The sequence below is a fragment of the Dicentrarchus labrax genome, unplaced genomic scaffold, assembly GCF_905237075.1.
Source record: "Dicentrarchus labrax unplaced genomic scaffold, dlabrax2021, whole genome shotgun sequence".
NCBI lineage: Eukaryota > Metazoa > Chordata > Actinopteri > Moronidae > Dicentrarchus > Dicentrarchus labrax.
In genome coordinates this window covers 12,282,143-12,308,253 of record NW_026136705.1, presented here as the reverse complement: position 1 = coordinate 12,308,253, position 26,111 = coordinate 12,282,143, and the positions used below count along the sequence as shown (strand labels likewise).

The following is a 26,111-nucleotide window of genomic DNA, read 5'->3' as shown; positions in this document are numbered from 1 at the left end:
AAGAACCAATTCAAATGAGTGCTGGTGTCAGTGAACGGGTAATCGAGCTCCTCTGACAGGGCTGTGGGGATACGTCTGACAGAAAAGATTGGAAGCCACTGATCTCAATGTCAGAAATATAAAGGAAATACAAATGTGCTGCATATCAATGGCTGGAGGTTCTGGTGCTGTCCTGCCCCCTGCTCAAGTCTGTCTTATGCAAATGCAGACTGTTTGTCAGATTAGCTGGAGCAACAATCCTTCACTGCCCTAATAAGTCAGTTAGAGTGACTGAGTGTTGTTATTCATCGAGGGACCAGCTTGCCTCTCTGATCTAATCTTGAGTTATGACAATCATAACTTATGTAGCTGGGGCTGATGATGCAGTTATGTGAACAGACATTTTTCAGCTGTCAGCATTTTTACCAATTAAAATTATAAATTCAGACCAAGTGCCGACCCAGCTCAGCTGCCCTCTGCTGCTTCATCCTCTGTAGGAGAGTGAGAGCATTTCACTGCTGCTGAGTGGAATGTCACAGTCAAAGGATTGGTCCAATCGACTTGGATAGCTTTTTTTGGGGGGTAGCTGATCTTCTGTCCGTTTACTTGTTTGTTCTTAGGGTTGATTAAAGATGTCTGTGATTCTCATACAACATCCTTCACAAACATAATTCTCATAAAACCCTCTACAGCTTTGTGTTTCTCTGACTGGCTTGGAAACATTATAGTTGTGTCAGTTCATAGACATGTCTGGCTGACCTGGAATAAGCATTTTTAACAATATGACTGTGCCAGGCTGTTGAGAGATTTAATGACAAATTCAAGCAAATTCAAGAAATGAATTATTAGTTCTGGTCCTGGGAGCAACACAGTATGTAGTGATTTAAAATATATAATAAATGCAGTATGCCAGTTTAACGTAATACATACGTTATTTATTTATTTTGACCTACTCTGCTGTATTTTTAGCACCACTCTACTGTACATAAAAACCTCACGTCCTGCACGTTCATACAACCCAGTATGTCATCATGCAGTAATATATATTTCCCACTTGGGGTCAGTGTAGGCTTTTTTGTTTCTTGCTCCCAATATGCTGCTAATGATAAGTGCATAAAAAACATAAATCAAACGTGTTTTGAAGTCTAATTGCAATTGAAAAGCGTAGCAAACACATTTTGAATGTTAAAAACACACTGATGTGTGGTAAAGCATTCATTCAGTTTGTTTTGAATTTAATGTTATTTAATTTTAATTATACAGTTAGGCTGTACGGTGGGGGTCATTCAGTATTGTGTTATACCACTTTTTCTCTGATATGTAAATTAATATGATGGTGATTGGTGTTTCTCTGTACTATACATAAATAATTTCATAAATTTGTGTCAGGTCTGTTTATACTTTTTCTTAACTTTTTCCTCTTTCACTCAGATTACCATGATATGATTTTGTAAGAACATCAGAATATTAGTTGTTAGTTACACAAATGGGTAATACATTTGTTATTTTTTTTGTTGTGACATTAAACTAGTGTTTGATCATATAACTTCTGATTAAATAAAATCCACATTAGTGTGATATCTATAATTACTTTCTAAGTTCAAAGGCGCCATTGTAAAACATTTGCTGTATCATCACACCACACACACACGACAGCTTTTTGCTTTTTGATTGAAACTGTCGCGACAGAACAGATGCCCCCTTTACTTGTGAACTACAGGAGACAGTTTCTAGGCCTTCACTGAGCCACCAGGGGGCTCAATTTAGCAGATATGCTGGAGCTATGAAGCTGTCCCCACTTAGTTCTGCACCAAAGCCTGCTGATTGGTCCAAATATCCGCATGGGCTGAGCATTGGCCAATAGCGTTTGGGCTGATCAGGGGCTGTTGCTATGGCACTTCAGAGGTAAAAAAAAAAAAAAAAAAAGAAAATCTGTCAGCAGTCTGCTTCCACCATTTCACTCTTACACTCGTCTACTGCCTCCTCATCAGCTCTGTCTGTACCTCTCGCTGTGCACTCAGGGCCGACAGCTCTGCCTCCTTTTTATTGGCCGCTGGTGGGTGAAATGAGCAGAGGAGTGAGTGGTGGTTTTGCATTGTGAGCCTCAAAGAGTAGACCCTCCCTCATGAACCTAGAGCTGTAGCCCCACCTCCCCCTGGTTATCCTGTCACTTGACATTTGAGCTCAGCCAACACTAGCAGGCAGCCCTTCTGTCACCATTTCACTCTGCCTTGCTTCCCAGTTCACCCAGAAAGCTCCACCGAGAGCTACAAAAATCGAGAAAACTTGTGCATTGTTCATACTGATACTCTGACGTGTATTGTCATTCTGTGACCTTTTCCCCGTTTAATTAAGTCATTTAATATCCTATTTTGAAAAATGTTTGGTGTGTGCATATCTTTCTGCACAGATAAGTGTACAAAGCTGAAGAATGTGGCATTCAAAGTAAAACAATTCCAACTCGCAGCGATATTGGTCAGGGAAACATGTCTCTATCAGCTCGAGAAGATTCTTTTACAGCTGTGGAGGGATTTAAAATATCTCCTCTACTGTACTGGCCATGTTCCAACTCTCACTTACTCTCTCTCATACACACACATATTGTACACACACACAAACACACACACACACACACACACACACACACACACACACACACACACACACACACACACACACCCAGAGGAAGAGGGAAATAAAGAGCCCCTCCATGCTTCTGTCTGCTGCTTTTCCCCTCCTCCTGCCTACTCTGGTTCACTGCAAACTGTGATAGATAAGAGATTCTCCCCCTCTCATTGGCTCCCCTTTTGTGATTGGCAGCTCGTTGGGCCCGCCCTGCCAGTGTCTGTACATGGATCGGTCGGCTGTGAGAGCCCCAGCATCCGAGAGTGGAGTGGAAACAGGAAGAGGGGGAGAGGGGAAGAAAGGAGACAGAGAGGAGAGAGGATCGGGTGAGACAAGGTGGCGAAGAGTGAAAGAGAGGAAAAGGGGAGCAGAGGGGAGTGTGGAACAAAGAGAACAAAGACAAAAAAAAGAGGTAAAAGAGGACTACAGAGGAGCAGCTTGATGTGCTATGTGCTTATGGCTGAATGTAAATGTGCTGCATGCATTGTGCAGTGTGGGAGAAGAAGTGTGAACATGTATCTCTGTTCCTCCTCTGCTCTGTGTTTGTCTACATGTGTTTATTTTTCTATTTGTGTCATTGTTCTGAGCAATCTGTCTTGGCTGAACATACTGCAGTGTGTGTGTGTGTGTGTGTGTGTGTGTGTGTGTGTGTGTGTCTGCAGACTGTGCTGCACGTTCATGCATGAAACCCCCACTCATACACTCACACACACAAACATGCTCACATGCAGTGGTCACATGCAGAGACATAGTGCAGGAGCAGAAATGTGAAATGATGAATGCAGAGAAGGGGGAACTGTTGCAGCTACACTTGTGTTGTGGTTACATTTGTGCTCTGTGGAACGTTTAACTGTTGAATATCAGCCTGTCTGTCTCTCTGTGTGTGTGTGTGTGTGTGTGTGTGTGTGTGTGTGTGTGTGGGTGTGTGTGTGTGTGTGTGTGTGGGAGGTGTACAGTATTAGGAAGCTACAGTGTAACCAAGTGTGATGATTAGTCTCTATTTAAAGTAATGCCCTAACTGTGTCACATACAGCTCATAGCTCCACTGAAAGTTCAGCTCAGTGCGTTGAACACATCGACCTACCAAAACCTTTTGGCTTTGTTGTGTCTTAATAAAACTCAAATATTTGACTCAGACAGTTTTGAGTTAAAATAGAATAAACAAAGGGTATCTATGGTGACCGTCGCTAACGTACAGCATGCACTGTACTGTATGCTTTCAGTTGATGTGATTGCCAGCTTAGGTAACCACCTGGATGTGCACTTCTAGATTACCATTCCTCACACAAGCCAGCTGTCTGACACACATACCCACATACACACACACACACACACACACACACACACACACAAGACACTTACACACGTGCTTCCAGTGCCTTCTTTGAACCTGTTAACCGGCTACATTGTCTTTGTTCACAAATAGCTGTACATTTTGCATTGTTTCCAAAAGACACCCCTCTTTTCTTGTTCTTGACCTTGCCTTGGTACATTCCAGTACCCCTCAGAGAGCTGTGCTTTATGGAGCATACACCGGGAGAAGCTGCTATTATAGAAAGGGAGAAGGGGATAGGGCAGAGAGAAGCGGGGCTGCAGGGATGTTATTTTTAGAAATGTGATTGATATTCGGCTCATACTGCACGTTCTTTCTCTGTGATTTGACGCTATTTCAGGCCTGAATCCAGTAAAATCATACGTGTTCCTGCATTCAGGCAGGGTGGCTTATCTGTCTGTACATTGTCGCTTGACGCTTCCCCTCCATCTGTTCTCTTCATGTCTCTGCTCCTCATGTTAGCTAGCCTAGGAGCCACCAGAGACAGGCCTGGTCTGGTGCAGCCCATCCTTCCTTTTATGGTATAGGATCAGTATCCTTACTACTTACACACACATGCACACATAAAAGTCTCAGCAAGAGATGCACAGCTGCAGTGGTTCTCTGCAGCTAGCAAGTAGCTCCAGATAGTGTGAGGTATGCATGCTATTATTGTTCAAACGAGGACACAAATTGGAGTGTGTTTGCAAAACTGCAGCAGCTCTTCATTCCACAATTAATAGTTTTTATTCAGCTGGCAGAAAAGCTGTACAAAGGTGGCAGGCATCTAGGAAGGGTGAACAGAGAAAAGAAGACACAAATGTGGAAGTATAAATCAAATCCTATAGACTCTCTACACCCCACCACCCCTCTCCCTCCATGTTAAAATCACACACACACGCAAACACTCCCCTCCTTGCTTGAGGCCTTGCTCCCAGCTCTGGACTAAATGATATCATCGGTTGCCAGGGATACAAGGACACAGCGTGCAGAGAAAAGGGAGGGTGAGGCATAGGCAGAGCCATGCACATAGCCTGAAAGAGAAAGGAAGAGGCTGGTATATTGGGTATCAAGAAAGAAAAGGAGCCTTGTTGAAACAAGTAGGGAAGATAGCAAAGGCAATGGGGCAGGGCCATGAAGAGGAAAGACAGGAGAAAAGAAAGCTTGCCAGCCTGTCAAAGGTTACTGGCCCATCCTTCTTCTCCCCTCTTTCCTACATCTCATTTTATTCCCTTTCTTTGTCTAGAGAGGGTCAGATTTGCAACAGTGCAAATGTGTGTGAAAGCATGTGTTGCAGAAAATGAGAGACAAGAATAGAAAGGAAGAGAATGGCAGCAATACCTGAGGGATGCAGGAGAGATACTGCCCTTGATCTGAAACAATAAAACCTTCCTGTCTTGTACATCTGGGCACCAACTGACTATGGTATTTCCTCACTCTGTCCATTGTGTGTGTCTGTGTGTGTTTGCCAGCTTGCGGAGGATGAGCGTGTCTATTTAAAGGGATCCGAGACTGCACGGGTCTGCTGTCTTGCTATTCTTGACCGGCAGCATCATCGAATTTAGACCAGAGTCTTTCTCCCCCTTTTCTTTCAGTGCTGATTGCAAGGTAAGATTTGTGACAGGGCTGTGCATACACACACACACACACACACACACACACACACACACATACACACACACACAGAGACACACACAGAGACACACACACACACACACACACAAATAAATGTCTCCAATTGACACATAGCAAACAGGATCGGTGTGGTGAAATTGTAAAAGGTTAGGGAGGCAAACAGGGGTCGGCAGAGACATGAATGGATGCATGGCTATCTCTCTGTGCTGACAGAGACATGACTAGGGTTTCCTTGGCGACAAGAGGGAGGGAGGAAGCAGACTGAGGGGTGTAGACAGCAGGTTAAACCTAGCAGTGGGTGTCAACTAAACACCCACAAGCATAATAAATAAAATATTTTATTTGTAAAGCATTATTTGTGCAAAAATATTTCCCTATACAAGTCAAGAGCAGAATTGTCTTAGAAGTAATGTCCTAATTTTATACAGCTAGCATTCAATTCAATACACTCCTGTAACTGTCCTGTTTGCACTGCAGATTGTTGTCTTTAAGTTATCTCACTTTGAGGCAGAGCGTTTACCCCAACAGCTACTTAACCCTTTTTGCACATGACATCATTTGGCCTTGGAGCTAAATTCCAGATGTCTGGAATTAACCCTGCACAGATGGGTTTAATATTGGAAGCACAGAGCCATTGTTGTGTGGAGTCAGCTGCTGCTGACTGCCGGCACCCCCCTACAATACTGTAAGTGTGTTCCAGGGGAGGGTCTACAGCAGATGGTCTGTCTGCTCTCTGTGTAATGTTGCTCAAATAATAGCAAGCTCAGGGTTAAAAGTACGGGTAAGGTGTAGTGTCAAAGAAACAGAAACAGAAATTGTAATGTGTTTAAAACTGTGGTAACACTGTGCAAACCGTGAAAGACAGTATACAAGCTGTTAGCATGAATTAAGCACATAGTGAACTTTATCGCAGTTCAGGCTCGACAGTGACGTGACATTAATACAGGTTGCCATTCTGGGACTCATACTCAAACAGGCAAGTCTGAGAATAAAACTGTGAAACCATGATCGCGAGCAAAGACGGATTTAAGCAGTTGATGAAGAGGTTATTTTAGCATTAGCAGAGAATCCTAGTAGCTCAGGAAGCTGGTCTCTCAAAGAGGAGATTTTAGTGGAACATGAGGTGATATGAGGATTAGAGTGGCTATAACCAGACACACTGTCTATTGTACATGATGACATACAGTGCTGTATGTTAGGATAAAGGCAAGCAGTCTTACTTTACTGTAACGTACCATTGTATATACATGAAGGCCTTTTTTACTCTCTTTCTACTCCAAAAATAAATCTAAATGCAGTTAACTCTAAAAAGCCTAAAGCCACAGCAGCAAGAACAGTCTGGCTTCAGTTGCTCTAGCAACTGGTTGCAAATGGACTCTTGAGGAGGTGGCTCACTTAGCTCATTCAGCACTCACAGAGAGGTTATTATAGCACAGCTGCAACCGTCTTACCACAAACAAACCTGTATGAAACAAACGTGTACCACTAGGGAAGTGGTAAAATGTTGCACAACAGTTCTTCATACTATTTATAAATCGCTGTGGGAAATGAATGCATATAGAGGTGCAACCTGTCTCTAGTAGAGAAATGCAAAGTTAATCTGCATGAGGTCAGCTCACTTTAGCACAATATATAGTGTTGAAGTGTAAGGCAGCAGCAGTAGAGACAGTAAGAGGTCTTTTCGTCTATGATAAAAGAGGCGACCTGTATGCAACTTTATTCTATTTAAATCAAAAAGAGTGAAAGAGGCAGATGAGGCAGACGAGGCTAAGTGTTAGAAATTGTGGTCAGACAAAGTGAACAACAGAGACACAGCCAGCTGATCACACCTGATCTGCTATAGTGGTTCAGTACACAGCGGGCAGCTATACAGCTCACTGTTCTCACACCATAGATCTACTGAACTAGCGTCTGATGATGAACCATGAGGCACTGGATGGAAGATGGGTGCTGTTGATTTGACCACCAGTTCTGTCAGAGTTATCAGAATCAGAGCTTATACTATACTGTGAGAAAAAGACAGCAGCAGCCCAACCAGTTTTTTTTTTCTCTGCCTTTCTTTGTTCTTAAAGTGAGGTTGCCATGGTCCTTCGTCGTAGTGCCATGTTTTTTTTCTGTCATCGGATGGCCACTGGCTGTGGCGACTGCTGGGTAGCAGTGATTAGAGAGAGGCTGAATGCACAATGTAGCTCTGGCTGACTGATGATATGACCGCTCCACAGATACAGTGCAGCAAAAAAAAAAAAAGAAACAGCATGAGGAAATAAAATCTACCACAGCTAGACAAAATCACACTCGATGTCAACAGACCCACAGAGATAAAAGGCATATTTGTTATTAAGAATAAGAATAAAAGCAATACTGTGTAAATATGGTATGGAAATACATGTTTCTCTCTCTCTAGTCAGATATGGATGCATCTCTCAACCATGTGTATTGTCCACAGGCTGTTTTTTGCTCTCAGGTGTGAAGTGGAGGGCCTCCCAAACACAGACCAAGACTGGTAACCACAAAACATTTCTGCCTCTGTACTTTGTGTGTGGCTGTTTAAATGCAAACATATACTTCAGTATGTGCACAACTGTAGCACTTTATAGTATTACGGTAGTACTACATTACAGTTTTACATTGCAGTACTGCAAAGGCACTGGGTGTCTAATTAAACAGTCACATGAAGCTTTTTCAAATAATGAATGAGTGAGTAGAGTAGTCTTCTGAATAGGCATCCAGGAATTAAAGCATCCCTTCATTTGAGTTATGCATTGTGTACATGTAAGAACTACTCACAAATTAAAATGACTGCACAATGCAGAGGTGTGGGCATTGTCCTTGCATAAGCTAAAATCTGATTGAAAGTGGCAGCACTTCTGTATTGCATTTCATGTGGTCAGACTTTCTTTAAATGAGATATCATTTGTTTGTTTATTTGTTCATTTATTTATTAAAAATCTGAACACCATACACATTAAACAACATTTGTCTTTCAGGCTGCATGTATCACCCAGCAGAGCTGTACTCTGGCCGAAACACATGGGACTCCTATCCAGCTGGAGGTCCTAACAGAGGACAATGGGCTCCTGTAAACGGTCGCCCCTGGAGCCACACACAAAGGTCAGCAGCACCTTCATACACACATAGTGTTTGCACAGTGTTATCTTTTATATGATGGACAGTAGTCCATTCGCAGCGTCACCATGTACCATAATATAGTTTTGTTCTCATGATCATGCATTATGTTTTGTCATGAACATCAACCAAAACATCTAATAAGACTATAGTAACCTTGCAGTCAAATGGGACACTGTTGGCTTTAACAGTAAAAACACAGATGCAATAGAAATGCCTTGCACACCTAGAGAGTTGTAAAAAAACACATGAAATTTAAACTCAGTGGATAGTAGACAACTTGAACTTCGCCGGCAAAGGTCATTCCAGCAGGTGGGACTTCAGCCTTTGTTGTCTGGGTTGATTCAAGATAAGCACCACTTTAAGGGACTAACTGATTAACTGAAACTGTGATGAGGATATTCATGAAAAGCTCTTACTACAGCTGCAGCTGTGAGCATTAGCCCATCTGCAGTTTAAACAAGCAGGACTGAATGAAGCTATAACTTCCTCAGCTGCAGCTCAGAGAAACCTCAATCTAACTGTTCAGCTGCAGCAGTTGAAGTTGGCTCGAGTTAATATGATTGTATCTGTAGCTGTCTGGTTGTGGTTTTGGAAATGCTAGCAGTTGTGACTGATAAAGAGGTGTGACATAGACACAGCCCTTAACTAAATACAATACACAAACTTTATAGCATATAACTGACAGGTTTGCACTGAACAACACTGTACTTTAGGTTCAACCAGCTAAGAAAGGTCAAATTAAAGACTTTGATAAGTAATAAAAAGTAAACAAATATCAATTATTGGGTTATCCAGTTGTCTGTTTAGAAAGTTGACAATGACACATAACCCTTTGGGGTTTAAGATACTCTAGAAGCACTTTATTAACAAGTTATGCAAATGTATTTTATATTCAGTGAGGTCAAAGAGGTTTATTGCTACAAAAGTGGATGTTTTTTTCTTATAGGATATTAAAAGAAGTCACTAAAAGACGCAGAAAAAGAAATTCCCTTGAAGTAACATCTTATATTTGAGACGTTAATGTTATGCTTAGGAACCTTTGATTTTGACATTCAAAGAAAGAACACTTGAAAAACTGAAAACCAGTCAAGAGTAAGTTTGGCTTCTACCTGACTTCTAGCCACGACCAACAAGACTTCCTATATAGAGTTCCTTGATTTGTTATATCTGCATGAGCTGTATATTTTCAACTCTCAGCTGCATTATTGTCTTCAGACAGTAGAGATTTTCTGTATGTTTTTGTTGTTACTACAGATGCCAAGACGGGCGCAATCAATCACATCATTTACCATCAAATCGTCTTTATAATAGGTGAGTAAATCTGTATTTAAACATCATTCATACATGCACAGGTAATCTCAAAATAAGTTACATACTGCAATGCATGTGTTACTGAAATCACTTGGATTGATAAAGTATGGCTTTTTAAAACAGTTGAAGAGACAACTTCACTTCACTTGCTTCTTGAGCTGCAGAACAGCCCCCAGGGATATGAGTAATCACTTGATGTATAAAGTCCCATTTGTATCATGTAGTTGCATCATTGTTTTGAATCAGTCAATCACGATACTTGTTGCTGAGTTCCATTGGTCTTTTGCTTAGGGGGGAGAGAACCATCAACCATGTCCAGGACAAGGGTATTTCTAAGGGGCACAGACAGCCTTTACGTCTTTGGGATGGTAAAGAGCGACCGTTTGAGGCCCAGAACTGGCATCACAACTCCACACGCTCATTCCACACCCGAGCGGGCACCAACAACGGTTATCTAACGGGACCAGGAGATCGCTACGCGAACTGGGACAACAATGTTAGCAACTCTGTGGTGAGACCTGCAGATCTGGAACAACATTACTTTCAAAAGAGTTCATGTTGTTATTGGAACTAGTGAGTGTGTAATCATTTGACTTTTTAATTATTGTCTACCTTTTTTTCTTTTTGACTGTTAGCATGGGGGTCCTCGCCTGCATCGCAACAACAGAGACCTCCAGTCTCCGCCAGAAAGATGGGCCCCTTCAGACTGTCACAGGAGCTTTCCAGGCAGAATGATAAACAACAGACCAGGACCCTGGAAACGGCCAACCCTCCACCAGCGGCGAGACCACCTGCACCAGCACAGTCCACCTCCACAGCACCCTTTACCCTCTAGGGAAGAGTGTCCGGCCAAGAGGAGAAGGGACTCTGGCCCTGATCAGGTAAAGTTTGTTTCCTTTGTTAAAGTTAATTTCTGTCCTGTAGTGCCACCCATTGGTAAAGTACCATCTATGATGGGATATTTATGCTTCTCTGTTCAGTCGTCTCATCCTGGAACAAGGCATTTACCTTTACTTGCCCATGCCCCATCACCACCTCGCCACTACCGCTGCAACCAAGATGACTGGAAGCCTCTTAATGACAGAGGGGGTCCTTGTCACCACACTGACCACAGGACCTCAACAACACAGCAACAGGTAAGCTTGTATAACAAGTAAATCATTACTAAATGTTGATCATTATTAATTTCTATTTTTGGTTTTGAAATTTGCAGGAAACCTCTAAACTGCGAGCTGGAGGGCATGGCTTCAGTAACAGTAATCTAGCAGCTCTAAACCAGAACTGTGGCAGCAGACCACCACATCATGGAAGCAGAGGGAAGGTCGACCGGAAAATCTCGTCTTCACCAGCAGACCACACCCGTGTGCCTTACAGCCACCAAAACCATCATTACCACTATCAACGGCACACAGGCCACCCCAGAGCCCTACAGCACAACCCATCGCTACACCCTCTTGAGGAAAAGGACTCAAGGATTTATCACCACAAACAAAGCACAGTAAGGAATACACATTAGAAAAGCATGAACACACATCTCTGTCTTGATCAGACTTTCAGCATACTTTCAAGTTTTCTATTACACTGTCTTTGCTCTTACTAAAAGGTAGTGTGTCCACATGAATATTTGTGATTAGTACACGGAAATAGTAAATTAGACATGAAAGCTCTCAATATCTCTTCCTATTCAAAGGCTGTTTTGGTGCCAAGTCACCAGGCCTAAATTGCTCTACTATTAATGTCAGTATACGAGTACAATATATCAGTCCATCAGTTGCTTATTGTTATGATGTTGTGATGGCAACAATTAACTCATATTCAACCGATCTGCAAGACCTTGCAATTTTCTCCAATCACCAAACTATGAGCAATTTTATTCTCCCTGGAAGAAGCTGCCTTCATTTTTTCATGAATTATACAAAAAAAGCAACTTTTTGCAATTTTTGCTCTCTGAAGAAAAAAAAGGCCTAGAGCTTTGCAAAATGCATCGCAGTGTTTTAAAAAGCTGACAGGCATTGTGAAATCCTGGAGGGACTGATATATGGTTTAATGGAATGTCCTATACCTGAACAAAAGTCTAAACAGATATAATGCTAACCCTGCAGGAACCTCAGCGCCCTCATCAAAGGGTGATTTCAAGGGATCCAGCCCTCTCCAGGTCTTCTGGTGCAGACTCTCCACCCTATTCATCCTTCCTCTGCGGTCCTAAAGATGGAGGTTCTACTGCCAGCAGTCCACACGCTCCTTCCAGTCCCTCTTCATACACAGTGGCCATTGGCAGAAAAGATCCATCAATCATTCATCAGTGTAGTCCTGGCCTCAGTGGACAGCAGAAACTCCAGGGAAGTCCTAATCACTCCCAGAGACCTTGCCTGACAACGACCATGTCTCTTCCATCTCATGCTGGTGTAAAATCCAGGTTTTCAGACGTCAAATACAGAAAGACCTCACAGCCCCTCTGCTCACGACAGTCTCCCCACAGCAGATCAAGGGCAAACAAGCCTGAGAAGGAGTTGGAAGAACACAAAAAAACTGATAAGCTGATGAAAAAGGAGAGAAAGGCTGAAGTTCCAAAGACTAACAGAAAGGGTGAAGAAAGAAAAAGGCGGAAGAAAAAAGAGGAGAAAAGGTTGGGCGAGAGAAAAAAGAAGAGGGATAAAGCAGCAAAAAAGGAAAGAAAGTTAGGTTTGAAAAGTAAAGCCACAGAAAAGGAAATGTTTACTTCCATCGGTACTTCCAACTCCTCAGGAGAGGCCAAAATGAGTAAAATGGAGACCACAATTCTGTCCCCAAAGAATCAAGGCCAGTTACCACCCAAACACAAGCACAGGGAGAGGAGTGAACGAGCGGGGAAGACACACCGGACATCCACAAATACTCCTCATCCCAGCTGCACTTCAACACAGCCATCCTCAAAATCTGAAAATCACAAAATGCCCAAGAAGAACAGCAATCCCCCAAAACTCCCTGGCAAGGAACAATTAATACAGTCTCTTCCCAGGAACACCAGCCCCAAACAGACCAGCAAGAGGCCTACCATCGTCTCATCCCAATCAGAAGACGGACCAAAAGCAAAGCCCAATGACACACTCCCCTCCTTGTTATTTAAAGCCTTAGCACCTCTCACTACAGCATGTTCTATTAGCTTAGAGAAACCCATCCATGGCAAAGAAGGTGGGCAGGGAGGGGTTCTCAATGCCCCAGACCTACAGCCTGTTGCCGTGATGGGAAATTTGCAGGAAATGGGAGACAACCTTGCAAATACTCCTCCTGTTCTCAGCTGGCAGGGCTCTCCAGTATCAGCTCTGGGAGAAGATGAGGAGGAGCTAGAGAAGGGAGTGATAAGTAGACCTGTCCTCCAGCCCAGCCCCACACAGTGCTTTTCTCCTCCTCCTGTCGACAGCGAGAGCATTGATGATAAGAATAAGGAGCCTTGTGAAGGTGCACAGGCCGATTATTCCCACAATGGCACGGCTGAACTCTGTGATCTATCTTGTTCAACAGAAGACGTTGCTGAGAAAGAAAAGGAAGAAGAGGTGGACAGCAGCGGGGAAACTTCTAGCTCTCTTCTTCGTGAGCTTCACCACCATAAAACAGGCTTGGATGATGTCTTTAAGAGCCTGGCCACGTTTCTTGGTAGCCAGAGGGTCCCATGCAGAGGAGGTCCGTTTGGGGGGCCACCTGCTGGCACCATTAGAGGAGTGAAGTACTCGTCTTCTCTTGCATTGGGACCAGAGATCCAATGTCACGAGCATCAAGATTTCTCCCCCGAATCAGATCCCACAGCATCCTCCAAAACCGGCAATCAATCACCAACCCACACTACCTCAGACACATGTTTGAAATCCCACAGTCCACCAGATCTGAGGGAGCCTGTTACGGATGCCCCGGTGCAGAAAAAACAGGAAGAGATGGAGAATGATACAAAAGAGAAACGAGAGGGTAAGGATACAGAGTCATCTCTTTTGAACGGATCACTGAGTGCAAAGCTGAGACTGACCACAACACATACAACCCCATTCACCAGCCTCATTACTGTCTCTACCAAGGAAGAGAGAGGAATCAAGGAAGAGACACAACAACACATTGGGACAGACAGAAAAAGAAAACAAAAGGCTAAGGACAGAGGGAGAGAAGGAGAGCTCAAGATTAAGATAAAGGCAGAAGAAGGCAGTGTCATATGTCCTAAAAGCAAAGCAAATGAAAAAAGTGGTTTGGGGGAAAGGGATGTTTCATCCTCAGTGCTTGTCATCTCCAGAAACTCACCCAGACCTCTCAAAGATATTACAAAGGGACAGATTCCTCAGGAAAATCAAACCCAGCATGGCAAAGACATCCAGAGAGAAAAAGTGGACACTGGGAACACTGAGAAAAAGATAATAACAGAGGAAAAGGAAGACATCTGTGAGTTAGAAAATAAAACGCAAGATAGAAACACAAATACCAAGATCTCTAGCTCAGCGTCAGCCATAACAATCAATACATCCAAATTATGCGCATCCACACTGGCAAGTAAACCTCCCAGCTCATTAGCTCCAGTTGACCCACTGAAACTGAAAGCATTGTCCATGGGCTTGTCTAAGGAGCTGAAGATCCTCTTGATTAAAGTGGAGAGTGCTGGAAGACAAACATTCAACATATCCGAGGTTGAGGAGCAAAGAATCCCACTTTCCAAGATCAGCATCGAAAACACTGCCACTGATGTGATCAGAGCTTGCAAGTGAGTACTCTACTTAATAGAATTTTCAGTTGTAAATTTCACAGTAGGTTTTACATCTGAGTTGTTCTTCTTGATGTATTTTGTCTCCTATTGTCATCTTTTCTATAGGGGGACAAGGGTGAAGGAGAAATTCAAGGAGTCGTTCCTGCTTCCTGCCTTCTCTGTTAAACCTAGCATTTCCATCGAGACTCCCATTCCGCGGGAAAAGCTTAACCCTCCTACACCAAGCATCTATGTGAGTCCGCACGGATTAGCATAGTCAAAATGATCCAGCCCAACAATCATCAAGTATTGAATCCTAAAAACATGTTTTTAGCCATGCTAGCGGCATGGTTCTAGGGATGGCAATGTCGGCCTGGAGGTCGGTCGATCAGCCGGTCCACCACTCGAAACTGCAGTATCTCAATAACAATGGTCATGGCTTGGCACAACATATTGTCCAGGTATCCGTGTCCCCCTCAGGATGAATTGTAACGACTTTGGTGATCCCTTAAATTTTCGTCTATCACCAAAACTTTAATTAGTCTAATACTTTCTGACATTCCCATCAGCCTCAGCTGTACTATGTGTTTAGTGTTAATTGGTAAATGTTAGCATGCTAACACACTAAACTAAGATGGCGAACATGGTCAACATATATATAACATCAGCATGCTAGCATTGACATTGGGAACTATGTTAGCACTGCTGTGTACAGCCTCACAGAGCCCCTAGCATGGCTGTAGACTCTTGGTCTTGTTCTTATATGAATAGAAAAGACTGTGAATCACCGCCATAATCCTACTGAATTATTTGAAATCACTTGAATTATTTCTTGGATCATTTTCTCGATAGCAGCAGAGAGAGCTGCCTTATCATACCTTGTTTCAAGACATCTACAGGTTTCCAACCTACTGTCAGTATTTTTCATTTGTTTTCAAGATTCAAAATTTTTTCTTTTGCTGCATTCAAATGTTCATAATTGCACTGTGTTTTTTTCTGCAGTTGGAGAGCAAAAGGGACGCCTTCTCTCCAGTTCTGCTCCAGTTCTGCACTGATCCCAAAAATGCTGTTACTGTCATCAGAGGCCTTGCTGGCTCTCTCCGCCTTAGTAAGTTTATACACCATACTCATCTCAGCTAATTTATCTCACACCATTTACTCTATTTAGCCCAACAGAATTTATTAAATTCACTCTAAATGGGTTTTTGGTGATTAGTAGCAAATTGCCATTAATTACGGACTTTTGTTTTGGGAAAATTGTCTTGAAAGGAGCAGGGTAAGAGAAAGAAAAAGGAAAGGAGGCATTGGTTATTCAGATCTAATTTAAGCGTATCGTGAAACTTTTAGGGTTTAGTTCCGCTGTACTAGACATTTTACACATGACGGTTACGGTATTTGATATATTGAGTCATTTCTATAATGCAAATATGCAAAGACCAACTGTGAATGTATCTTTCACAATCATTATGAGAGTAATGTGCAGATACAAGGTCAGGGGTGAAGATTTGACAAACAATGCAAAAACTGTTGGTTCTAAGTGCTGTGTCTTACAACTCTACAGCCAACCTGCTAATAGGGCAGCATACAGCACCATATTTTCACAGTCACATCACTATTGTGTCTTTATGATCCATATTTGAATGCAAACCATGTATGCTCAACCATGACACGATGGCTGGGCCACTGGGAGATTGTACTATGACCCAGGATTGTTCCTTGTAACACGTTTACATATTTCAGTGTGTGCATTTTACAATCTTTCAGTATAGATAAACTAATCTTATTCCTACTCCCTTTTCTTTATGCCACACCTTATTGTATAAAATATTTTAAGCTTAGAGTCAGAAAATAAAGTAGTGAATATAACATAACTGGGAATACAACCATTTGTGGGTGTTTTTAAAAATCCCAAGGCCTTAACAAGTCAAAACTTTTAAATAATAAAAAATTGATCATTGATAATTATCTTTGTGCTCTACTTTCTGTTCCTTATGTGAGACCTTGGTCTGTTCTCAACTAAATCCCTGGTGGAGGCCAACGCGGAGCATGCAGTGGAAGTGAGGACTCAGGTTCAGCAGCCTGCTGATGAGAACTGGGATCCCAGTGGTTCGGCGCAGACATGGCCCTGCGAAAGCAGCCGCTCACACACCACCATTGCCAAGTACGCCCAGTACCAGGCCTCCAGCTTCCAGGAGAGCCTGCAGGTAAACATTTCCCCTCATGGCAAACACATGCACCCATGGCAACAGGATTGTTTAGTGGATATGGATATAATTAAAGGCATTTTTAATTTACCTACACCAGCCTGTATTCAGTGTTCCCACACGTCCTGGAAAAACTGCATAACCTGGAAATTTAGAGACTAATGAAACACATGAAACACCTGGAATTTGATTAAAATTACCAAAAATTCTGTAAATAAGTGATGTTGTCTTATAATATAACATAAATCGCTGACCACCTACCTGTAATAAACCTGAGTCACTTCATCATGGCATGTACGAGCGATTTAAGAGACTCTGTGGCATTTACCATTCACCAATTCTCTCCTAGTTTTTAATAAACTCTACCTGTGCTTATGTACAGATGTCTGCTTTTCTGCACAGCGGAAAAACACCCATTTGACCTGAAATCATAACACCTTAATATGATCAGTTTCAGACTTCAGATGCCTTAATCTATATATAATTAGGAGTATAAATAGGGTGCAGAAACTAACTCAAATATATAACTAAGACAAACTTAATATTCTAGTCACCATATAATCATCATCATGGTTTTTAATTTACTGAGAGGTTTTTTCAGATTACTATCTAGAACCATTCTCCCCCAACAGTGTAACATCACCTACTGCATGTTGTTATATTCTGTCGTCTATTATCTACATGACTTTCACATCCCCTTTGACCACCTCTCATATCGTCTTTTAGTATCTAACTTAATGTCAGATATTGTGAGATTATTTCTGCCACTATATCTGTGAAAGTCTCTCTGGTAACATTTCTATTAATGAAACCAAGAAACAGACGGACATATGACTGTGCTGTTTATGCACATCTCCTCATGAACATGTGACATTCATCTGAATCAGTAAAAAATGTATTTACGACAAGTACAAATAGAAAAGTGTCCTTGCATGAGGCCCATTGTTTAAGCGTACCAGTGACTTAAACAATTTGACATTTAAACCAGTGGCTAATAGATTTGAGTTCAGCCTCATTTTGTATAATCTCTGGTGTACTATGCCTCTTGAGCTATCAGTAGGTAAATAAGTTGTTTTTCTTGATGCTGGAATAGAGAGGAAGAGAATGGCACACAAATATATAACTCTATTTACTCTTGACAATGTGAACCAAGGTTAGAGTTCCATGTAATATTTCAGAGTTGTGCTGCATTCTTGAACCACTAATGCAGTACAGTAGTTACTATGATCAACTCATACAGTCCTCCCATTAATTCCATAGAAAAGCAAAGCAAGCGTGCAAATTTTAATTCATCGTCAGCTGCTACAAGTGTAAGGACTAATGAAATCCATACATGTAGTAGATACCGTAAATAATCATCTGTTACACATAACCTTTGTCCAAGACTAACCTCAACAGTGAACTGTGTAATGATGCTTTCATTTTTAGCTGTTGGCCAACCTGTCAGCTAAGCTCATGTAGATGTGTTATAGGAGGAGAAGGAGAGTGAGAATGAAGAAGAAGGAGAGCAGGTCAACTCTTCAGACCCATCAGCCGGTCTGGCACTAGCCAACAGCAAAGCTGCTCCCGTTTTGTCTGTTAATCCCACCGGCACACCCAGGTTAGCATGAAACTGTGATCTGTTCGTATTATGAATTCACTGTTTTACTGTGTTAACAATACTCAACTCAGACTTTGTTCTTCTCCCCAGCTCAGAGAAAACAGTGGGAAAGATCATTAAATTTGGGACAAATATTGATCTCTCTGACCCTAAGAGGTGAGATTGTGTAATAAAATTCTGCCCGCTTTAACTGTGCTCACATTAAGATCCTTGACGTTTCACATTGCCTGTCATATTTGTTTGTAAGGTGGAAGCCCCAGCTGCAGGAGCTGCTAAAGCTGCCAGCTTTCATGCGTGTGGAATCCAGCAACAACATGCTCAGTCACGTCGGTCACACCATCCTGGGCATGAACACTGTCCAGCTCTACATGAAGGTGCCAGGCAGCCGCACACCAGGTCAGTGTGTTTCTGATAACACATCTAGGCTTAAGTGAAGTGATATTTTGACTTGAGAAGTGGCAAAGGACGTTCTTGAATGAGTAAACTGACTATTTGCATTCCTCATCAGGTCATCAGGAGAACAACAACTTCTGCTCAGTCAACATCAACATCGGGCCTGGTGACTGCGAGTGGTTTGCTGTCCATGAGCACTACTGGGGGGCTATCAACAAATTCTGTGAGAAGTGAGTGAAGAGGCTGTGACATTTAACAACAGATGTAGCGAGAAGCTAGAGTTTCTGTGCATGCTGAATTGTACGTTCCAAACTGTTTCCCCCAGGCATCAAGTAGACTACCTTACAGGATCCTGGTGGCCAGTCCTGGAAGACCTCTACAGCTCCAACATTCCTGTGTACCGCTTCATTCAGAGGCCGGGAGACCTGGTGTGGATTAATGCAGGGACTGTACACTGGGTCCAGGCGGTGGGCTGGTGCAACAACATCGCCTGGAACGTGGGACCACTCAACTGTAAGTTACGAGTAAAAAAGAGAAAAATAGCAGCCTAAATCTTGGTAATCAGGAGTTGTGCTTTGTCTCAAATTACAAATGAAATATTCTGTTTAATATGCTGCCTAAATACAGCCTCACCTCTGTTTGTGTTTTTTTGCTCTCCCAGCGTACCAATATCAACTCGCCCTGGAGCGTTTTGAGTGGAACGTGGTGAAGAAGGTTAAGTCAATCGTTCCCATGATCCACGTTTCCTGGAATGTGGCTCGCACCATCAAGATCAGCGACCAGGACACCTTCAAGATGATCAAGTAAGATGTCTCTTTGTGCTTACCTGTGTGTGTGTGTGTGTGTGTGTGTGTGTGTGTGTTTGTTTACGTCTTTCTCTGTCTGCCTCTCTGTCTCCCTCAGACACTGCCTGATGCAGTCCATCAAGCACATCCAGATTCTGAGAGACCAGCTGGTGGCTGCAGGGAAGAAGATCTGTTACCAGAGTCGTGTGAAGGACGAGCCAGCCTACTACTGCAATGAGTGTGACGTGAGTCATACAGTAAATTGTCCATTTGCGTTTATGTTGTAGACGCATTCCAAACATGAAATGAACTGTAGTACCGAAACTGTGTGTGTGTGCAGGTGGAGGTGTATAACCTGCTGTTTGTGACCAGCGAGAACAGCAGTAAGAAGAGCTATGTGGTGCACTGTGAGGACTGTGCTCGAGCTAAGAGTCCATTGCTGGCAGGAGTAGTGGTGCTGGAACAGTATCGGATAGAAGAGCTGATGAAAACCTACGACAGCTTCACACTGGTCAGTCTAACTTTCTAATCTTGTTCACTAGCTGTGATGCCAGAGAAAGGTTCTGAGGCTAGATCAGGTACAACCAAGACTCCATATTGTTTCATCTATATAATGTTGTCATTCTTCTGCAGTTCTAAGGTGCAGGGCTGTATTACAAATCCTGTATGAGATCTGAGAAACTTGAAATCATTGTGGTTTTGCATGTTTTAGTCTGTACATTACATCACTCTTCACCAGGAAACCATAAGATTTTCTATTGTTTTTTTCAGTTCAGCTTTAAGAGTATTGAAACTTGGTGATCCATTACAGTTTTTGTCCCAGTTTACATTATTATTGCAACGCTTAGTAGCTGCAAGCAAGCGCATCAGACCCTAACTTTTAAAACTGGTAGTGCAAACTAAATGTTCGCGGTGGTGGAATACCTATCCAGAGCAAATTTCAAGGTGATTTTCATACCGTTTTGCCCCTGCAGATGATATGTATTTAACATGCTTGAACATGCAAAATCACCAGCGTGCCTCCTTACTTGATAGCTGCGGAAAAAAAGCATATATGATCCATCTTAATACTAGATATTGTAGCATCTAGAGTAATGAGCAAAAACATGTGATTTTTAGGTGATAGGTTGTGCCTGTATTGGTGTCAGGTACAGATTTATTATTACAACATATTGATTTAAACTTAACACTGGTGTCACAATTGGACAAAAATACTGGAAAATACAAATAATAATGAGTTATTGTCTGTATTTTGTGCATATTAGATCATTTTTAGATACGTTGTTTATACTGTTTCTAACTGATAATTGGTTCCTAATTGTTTCCAAATCATAACTTCATGTGCAGACACACACACACACACACACACACACACACACACACACACACACACACACACACACACACACACACACACACACACACAGCTTTTATAAGTGGCCAGCTGAGCTCTGTCTTTCTTTCTTTTTCTTCCCCTTCAGGCTCCATCACCCTTTTCAAAGTGAGGACTCCTCCCTGGCGTCTTTCAGCCATAACCAAAACTCTAATGGCAGCACAAAATGTTGTCTTCAAGGCAATCTATTCCTGAAAAACACTCTCTGAATCAGCCAATCACGTTTACTCAGTATTGTTTACATCACACAATAAGGTATGGATACTCAGCGAATCCAACTCTAGCTCACTGTCTTCCCCATACCAGCTGCTGATTGGACGTGTGATTTGAAATAGAATGACTAGACTGGTACTTCTCATGAAAAGCATTTCAGATGTGTACAAAAAAAAAAAAAAGTGAGCACCGCTAGCACTGAAAATCAGGTTATATGTTCAACGGACACTGCTGTGATTCAAAAGCGTCAAGTAGCCGGTTCTGTGTATTAATTCAGGTACTTTTATGCAAATTCAGTAGAACTTTTTTACACCAATCTAGTTATTCTATATGTCCATGAATTTGCTGTGATTCTGTTGTACCAGCAGGGGAATGGCTTCACAGGAGAAGTAGCTGATTGTCACATTTGGCATCATATTGGTTCCTGTTTTTGTTTGGTATTCAGGTAAACTCTGACATTTGTAATTCCTGTCTGTATACCCTTTGAGGTGCTATTCCAATCTTATTTATTCTCGTTAGATACTTAAAAAGTTTTACCAGCCTAGAAGTACACCACATTGGCCTTGAAAACTGTATTTAGAGGAGAGGTAATTAGAGGATTAAACACCCACAAATAAGGTTTTATGTAAGTATTTAAAAAAATGAATCAAAAACTTTTATCAGTTTCTCTAAAATACGGGTTTACTAGAGGACTAATCTGGTTTCATTCTTAGTTGGAAAGGAAGTATGCAGATGGAAAAATCTAATTTTTTGTTTTCCAGCTAAGTCCAGCTAAATAGTTGTTAGTGTGGTTTCTTTGATACACCCAGAAAACAGACATAGCGTCGTTTTTTGGGAAAACAATCCCAGTTTTATACCTCTTTTGTTGCTATGTTCTTGTTTCTAGAGGAGAGAGGAAATAAATAATTGTAAATTGTGAATGAATTTATGGGATACACAGTGGTGTGCATAGACGAACCACAGAGGGGGGCAAAGTCGCCATTGATGTTTGTGTCGATGAAGTGCCCATTCCAGTCTGATGGCCAAAGAGACACACAATCATAATCTTATAATGCAAAAGCCAGTGAGGCCAAACAGATGAGCAGACTGAATGGCACCTCAGTGTTCTTATTTTGCTCCAAACATCCTTCTGAAAGAGGCTCAGCACCACACACTGCCAGGGGGTTTAGTATACTGTATTTCTAAGTTTAACAAGTTGAAGAGCACATGGATTGAGACAAGAAAGGCCCAGTAATCATCATCATCATGTTCAAAATAAAAGGCCTCATTTTGTTGAGGCTACTTTGTCCAACCTTTGGCTTTAAATGTTGTTATAGTTCAAGAGAGACAAAACTGATAGAGCTTCAAAGTGGAGCCTGACCAATACTACATTTATGAGGCCGATACTGATATTGTTTTTAAAAAAATCTAATATAAATACACCAACCAATGGGCATTCTTGTTTTCAATAAAGACATTACATTAACAATCTTGATACAGATGCCTTAGATTTGTTTTGAAGAATTATGACCAAGATACATACATTCATTTCACAGTGTTAAAATCAACTTGTCACTGCTCTCTGGTGGACAAACTATGTAATGGAGACACTGTTTCTAAATGGCCTCTAACCTGGTTTGGCATTTCTGTACTGCAATTTCTTCTTATTTCTCAACCGACATCCACACTGATACCTGCAATAAGCTAATATCGGCTGATATTATTGGTCTAGCTCTACTTTAAAGTCCATTCAAAAGCTTTGATTCCTGCAGATAGCTTGATTATCACTTGCTACACTGGACTCACACGCAGTGATTTGTTTGCATAGGTTAGGCCTATGTTTTAGGATTTATATGGCTGTTCAGCATCACTGCTCTGTCACCATTCTAATAACATTCAGATATAACCCCTACCCTCATTAGTCTGTGCACACCATTTACTGTACATAATGTATCTGTTTTCAGGTTTACTAGAAGACTTATGTAGTTTTGTTTTCAATCAAAAATCTAATTTGTATATGGTAAAATTTGTTCAGTCACTTGTTTTTGTTGTTGCTATATTATAATACACCCTAAAAATATCCCCTTTCACTCTAGTTTAAATTACTGCAATGGGAATTTCTTCCCACTTTTATACCTCTTTTTGTTGTCAGTTTCTGTTTTTTTGGATTACAGAGAAAATGGAAAATTGTAAATTGTGACATTATTTATACTGTACATGGTTGTTTTCTTATATATTTATTGCATATCAAAGGGTACTTCACTTGATAAGGGGCTACAAGGTATTTTAACAATGTAGTATGGTCATAATGTGTGGATAGGGGAAGTGCAATCAGAGGGTGGTTTAATTTTCATGGTGCTAGACCCCTCCTTGCCTCAATGCCCCCTCATTAAACAACATATAATGATGTATGAACAGAAGTCAGTGAGACAACTCAAACCAACCGGTTGGTGCTTAGAACCATTTCAACACAGGTGCTTGTAACAGAAATGGAATGATGTCTTTGTACTGTATCTATCAGATGAATACGAGATCTTTTGAAGCGTTTTTTTTCCATTGTATGAAATTCATTATCTTGTGAGGCATTAGTGGTTTTATGATGAGCATTAGCAGTAGTTGTAATTCTTGACACTTTTGCAGAGACTTTTAGGGATGTGACTTTTAATGACGTCAAGGTTTCGTTCTTTTGCGTCTTGTCCTCATTATTAGTATTATTTGAAGGATGTAATAATGCTCTTTTTCCTCTTGACTTGTTTGATTTATGCTGCACTTATTGTTTCAAAAAGAACTCACATAGAAGAAAACCTGAGCCAGACCTGTCTTAAATCCCTCTGTGATTTTTCTGTGACATATTGTATTGTTGTTCAAGAAAATAAAATGTTTTGATAAATTATTCAACACTGAGTCTTTGCCTTTGATTTCCTTTCTGTATTCTCACCAGTTGCCTTGCAGTCCTGTCTGCAGGTATCTAGGCATCCTCTTCTTACATGTCCACAATCATATGCTGGGTATGATCTGTTATCAGCTCTTGAGGAGGAAGAGTTGGTTTACCATCGACCGCAAACATGGAATGTGAGCAACGTATTTTTCTCTATCACTGTTTCATTTGAAAACCTTTACTGTATAATTAAATACAGCTGTGCATATAGTTTCTCGTACCAAGCAATGTGGTCTGAGAAAGCCATATTAAATCCCAACTTAAAAGGCTACTTGATAGGCATGAAACATGGCTTCCTTGTAAAACTGTTCGTACTGTTTTGATGAACTCTGTGTAAACATGTCACTATGGGACTATTATTTGAGTACCAGATCTTGCAGAAAGGCAGAAAGGTATAGCTATGTTTGCAGCAATAGGGGCATGGCCTTAGGGATGGTGGTGTCAGTAGGTCCACTTGTTTGGTCTAGACTAAAATATCTCAATAACTATCAATTGCCGTGGAATTTGGCAGAGATCTCTATAGTTCCCAGAGCAGAGGATGAACCCTAATGACTTTGCTGAACCCGTGACTTTTCCTCTAGTGCCAGCATGAAGTTGACGTTTGTGGTTTTGAGTGAAATGTCTGTTTGATGGATTGCCATGAAAGTTGGTACACACATTCATGTCCCCCTCAGGATGAACGGTAACCATCATCATCTGCTCAAAGTTAAATGTGTCCAGTACTTTGGTTTATGACCACATTCCCATCAGCCTCAGCTACAGCAAATGTTAGCAGGCTAACAAGCTAAACTAAAATGATGATCATAGTAAATACATCAACATGTTAACATTGTCATTGTGAGCATGTTAGTATTTAACTCAAAGCACTACTGTGCAGAAGCACATCCTCACAGCCGCTAGCAATAGTGGCTGTAGTCTTTTTCCTGTTTCCTGTTGTCATGTCTCATGTGTTAGTGTGTGACAGCCTTCATACATTGTGCATACAGCTATGGAAATAAGCCTTTAGCTTTTATTATGTTTTTATTCTCGACACAATGCTGTTTACAAATTCTGTTTGTACATGTTTACTTAAAATGAGCTGCTGATTCATAGGCTCCTTGCTCTTTTGTAGTCACAAACATAAATGTTGCAGCTGCCCTTTAGTCAGAGTCTGTTGATGGCCACTGGGTGGCTTCACTGGAACAGTTTGCTTAAAGCTACCTTCAGAGTTGATGTTGCGGGAGGAGAGAGCATTTATGTTTCCCTTCAACACTACAGCTGCTCCATTTAGATAATAAGGATAGTAATCCAATAAAAGTCTTCCTAATACTGTAACACTCATCATTTCATTCAAATGAATGAAATCTCTGACTAGTGTGGCCTAGATGATTTGACCAAGGTGGGATACCCAGTCCTTCCTTACATGCTGCCAATGATACAACCCAGGATAAGGTGAACTAAAATAACACAATAGATGTATTCTAACATTAAACCATTTGCTTATTATTCTCTCAGTGTCTTTTCTACGATTTCCTTACTGGTTGCTATTTCTGCCTCTATCTAAACCTGCTGGGTTAGGGGACATGAGATTTCCAAAACTGCAGATGCAGGGACATCTCTTCATAGAACGTGGACACAGCAGCGGATATCCCGGTTCCAAGGACAGGAAGACCACTCTTCCTCTACCAACCCCCTCAGACATTGACATACGCATATAAACAGCACACTGTGGCATTGTTAATGGCAAAACCACTTATTGCTTCCACATTTTTTAACTCTAATGCCATGGACTCTTTGATCATTTTTCCTTGTACCAACTGTTAAAATGCCCTTATTCTCTTAAGGGAGTGAATATATCTAAGAAATAAATAAACAAAGATGCCCAAAAATGAGACTTCATATCAAAATACTAATTTCACCCTTTGAACTTAGCCCCT

At 41.5% G+C, this 26,111-nt stretch overlaps 1 protein-coding gene across 5 annotated transcripts; it reads left to right on the top strand.

Moving 5' to 3' along the window:
- Positions 1 to 2,824: 2,824 nt before the first annotated feature.
- Positions 2,825 to 24,155, top strand: kdm6bb (lysine (K)-specific demethylase 6B, b). 5 transcript variants are annotated; one of them, XM_051400956.1, is made up of 22 exons: positions 2,828 to 3,016; positions 5,389 to 5,524; positions 7,998 to 8,054; positions 8,539 to 8,662; positions 9,935 to 9,991; positions 10,283 to 10,502; positions 10,627 to 10,872; positions 10,972 to 11,127; positions 11,205 to 11,489; positions 12,094 to 14,708; positions 14,817 to 14,943; positions 15,546 to 15,798; positions 16,689 to 16,894; positions 18,367 to 18,494; positions 18,585 to 18,650; positions 18,742 to 18,890; positions 19,003 to 19,117; positions 19,213 to 19,400; positions 19,549 to 19,690; positions 19,791 to 19,917; positions 20,013 to 20,183; positions 21,154 to 24,155. In XM_051400956.1, the coding sequence occupies exons 4-22, from the start codon at positions 8,544 to 8,546 to the stop codon at positions 21,175 to 21,177; spliced, it is 5,394 nt and encodes a 1,797-aa protein (XP_051256916.1). In that variant the 5' UTR covers positions 2,828 to 3,016; positions 5,389 to 5,524; positions 7,998 to 8,054; positions 8,539 to 8,543; the 3' UTR covers positions 21,178 to 24,155. The 5 variants fall into 5 exon arrangements, 4 of the variants coding, with proteins under 4 accessions (XP_051256917.1, XP_051256916.1, XP_051256913.1 ...); XM_051400953.1 differs by having other exon boundaries at positions 15,543 to 15,798; XM_051400955.1 differs by lacking the exon at positions 5,389 to 5,524 and having other exon boundaries at positions 15,543 to 15,798.
- Positions 24,156 to 26,111: the final 1,956 nt, after the last annotated feature.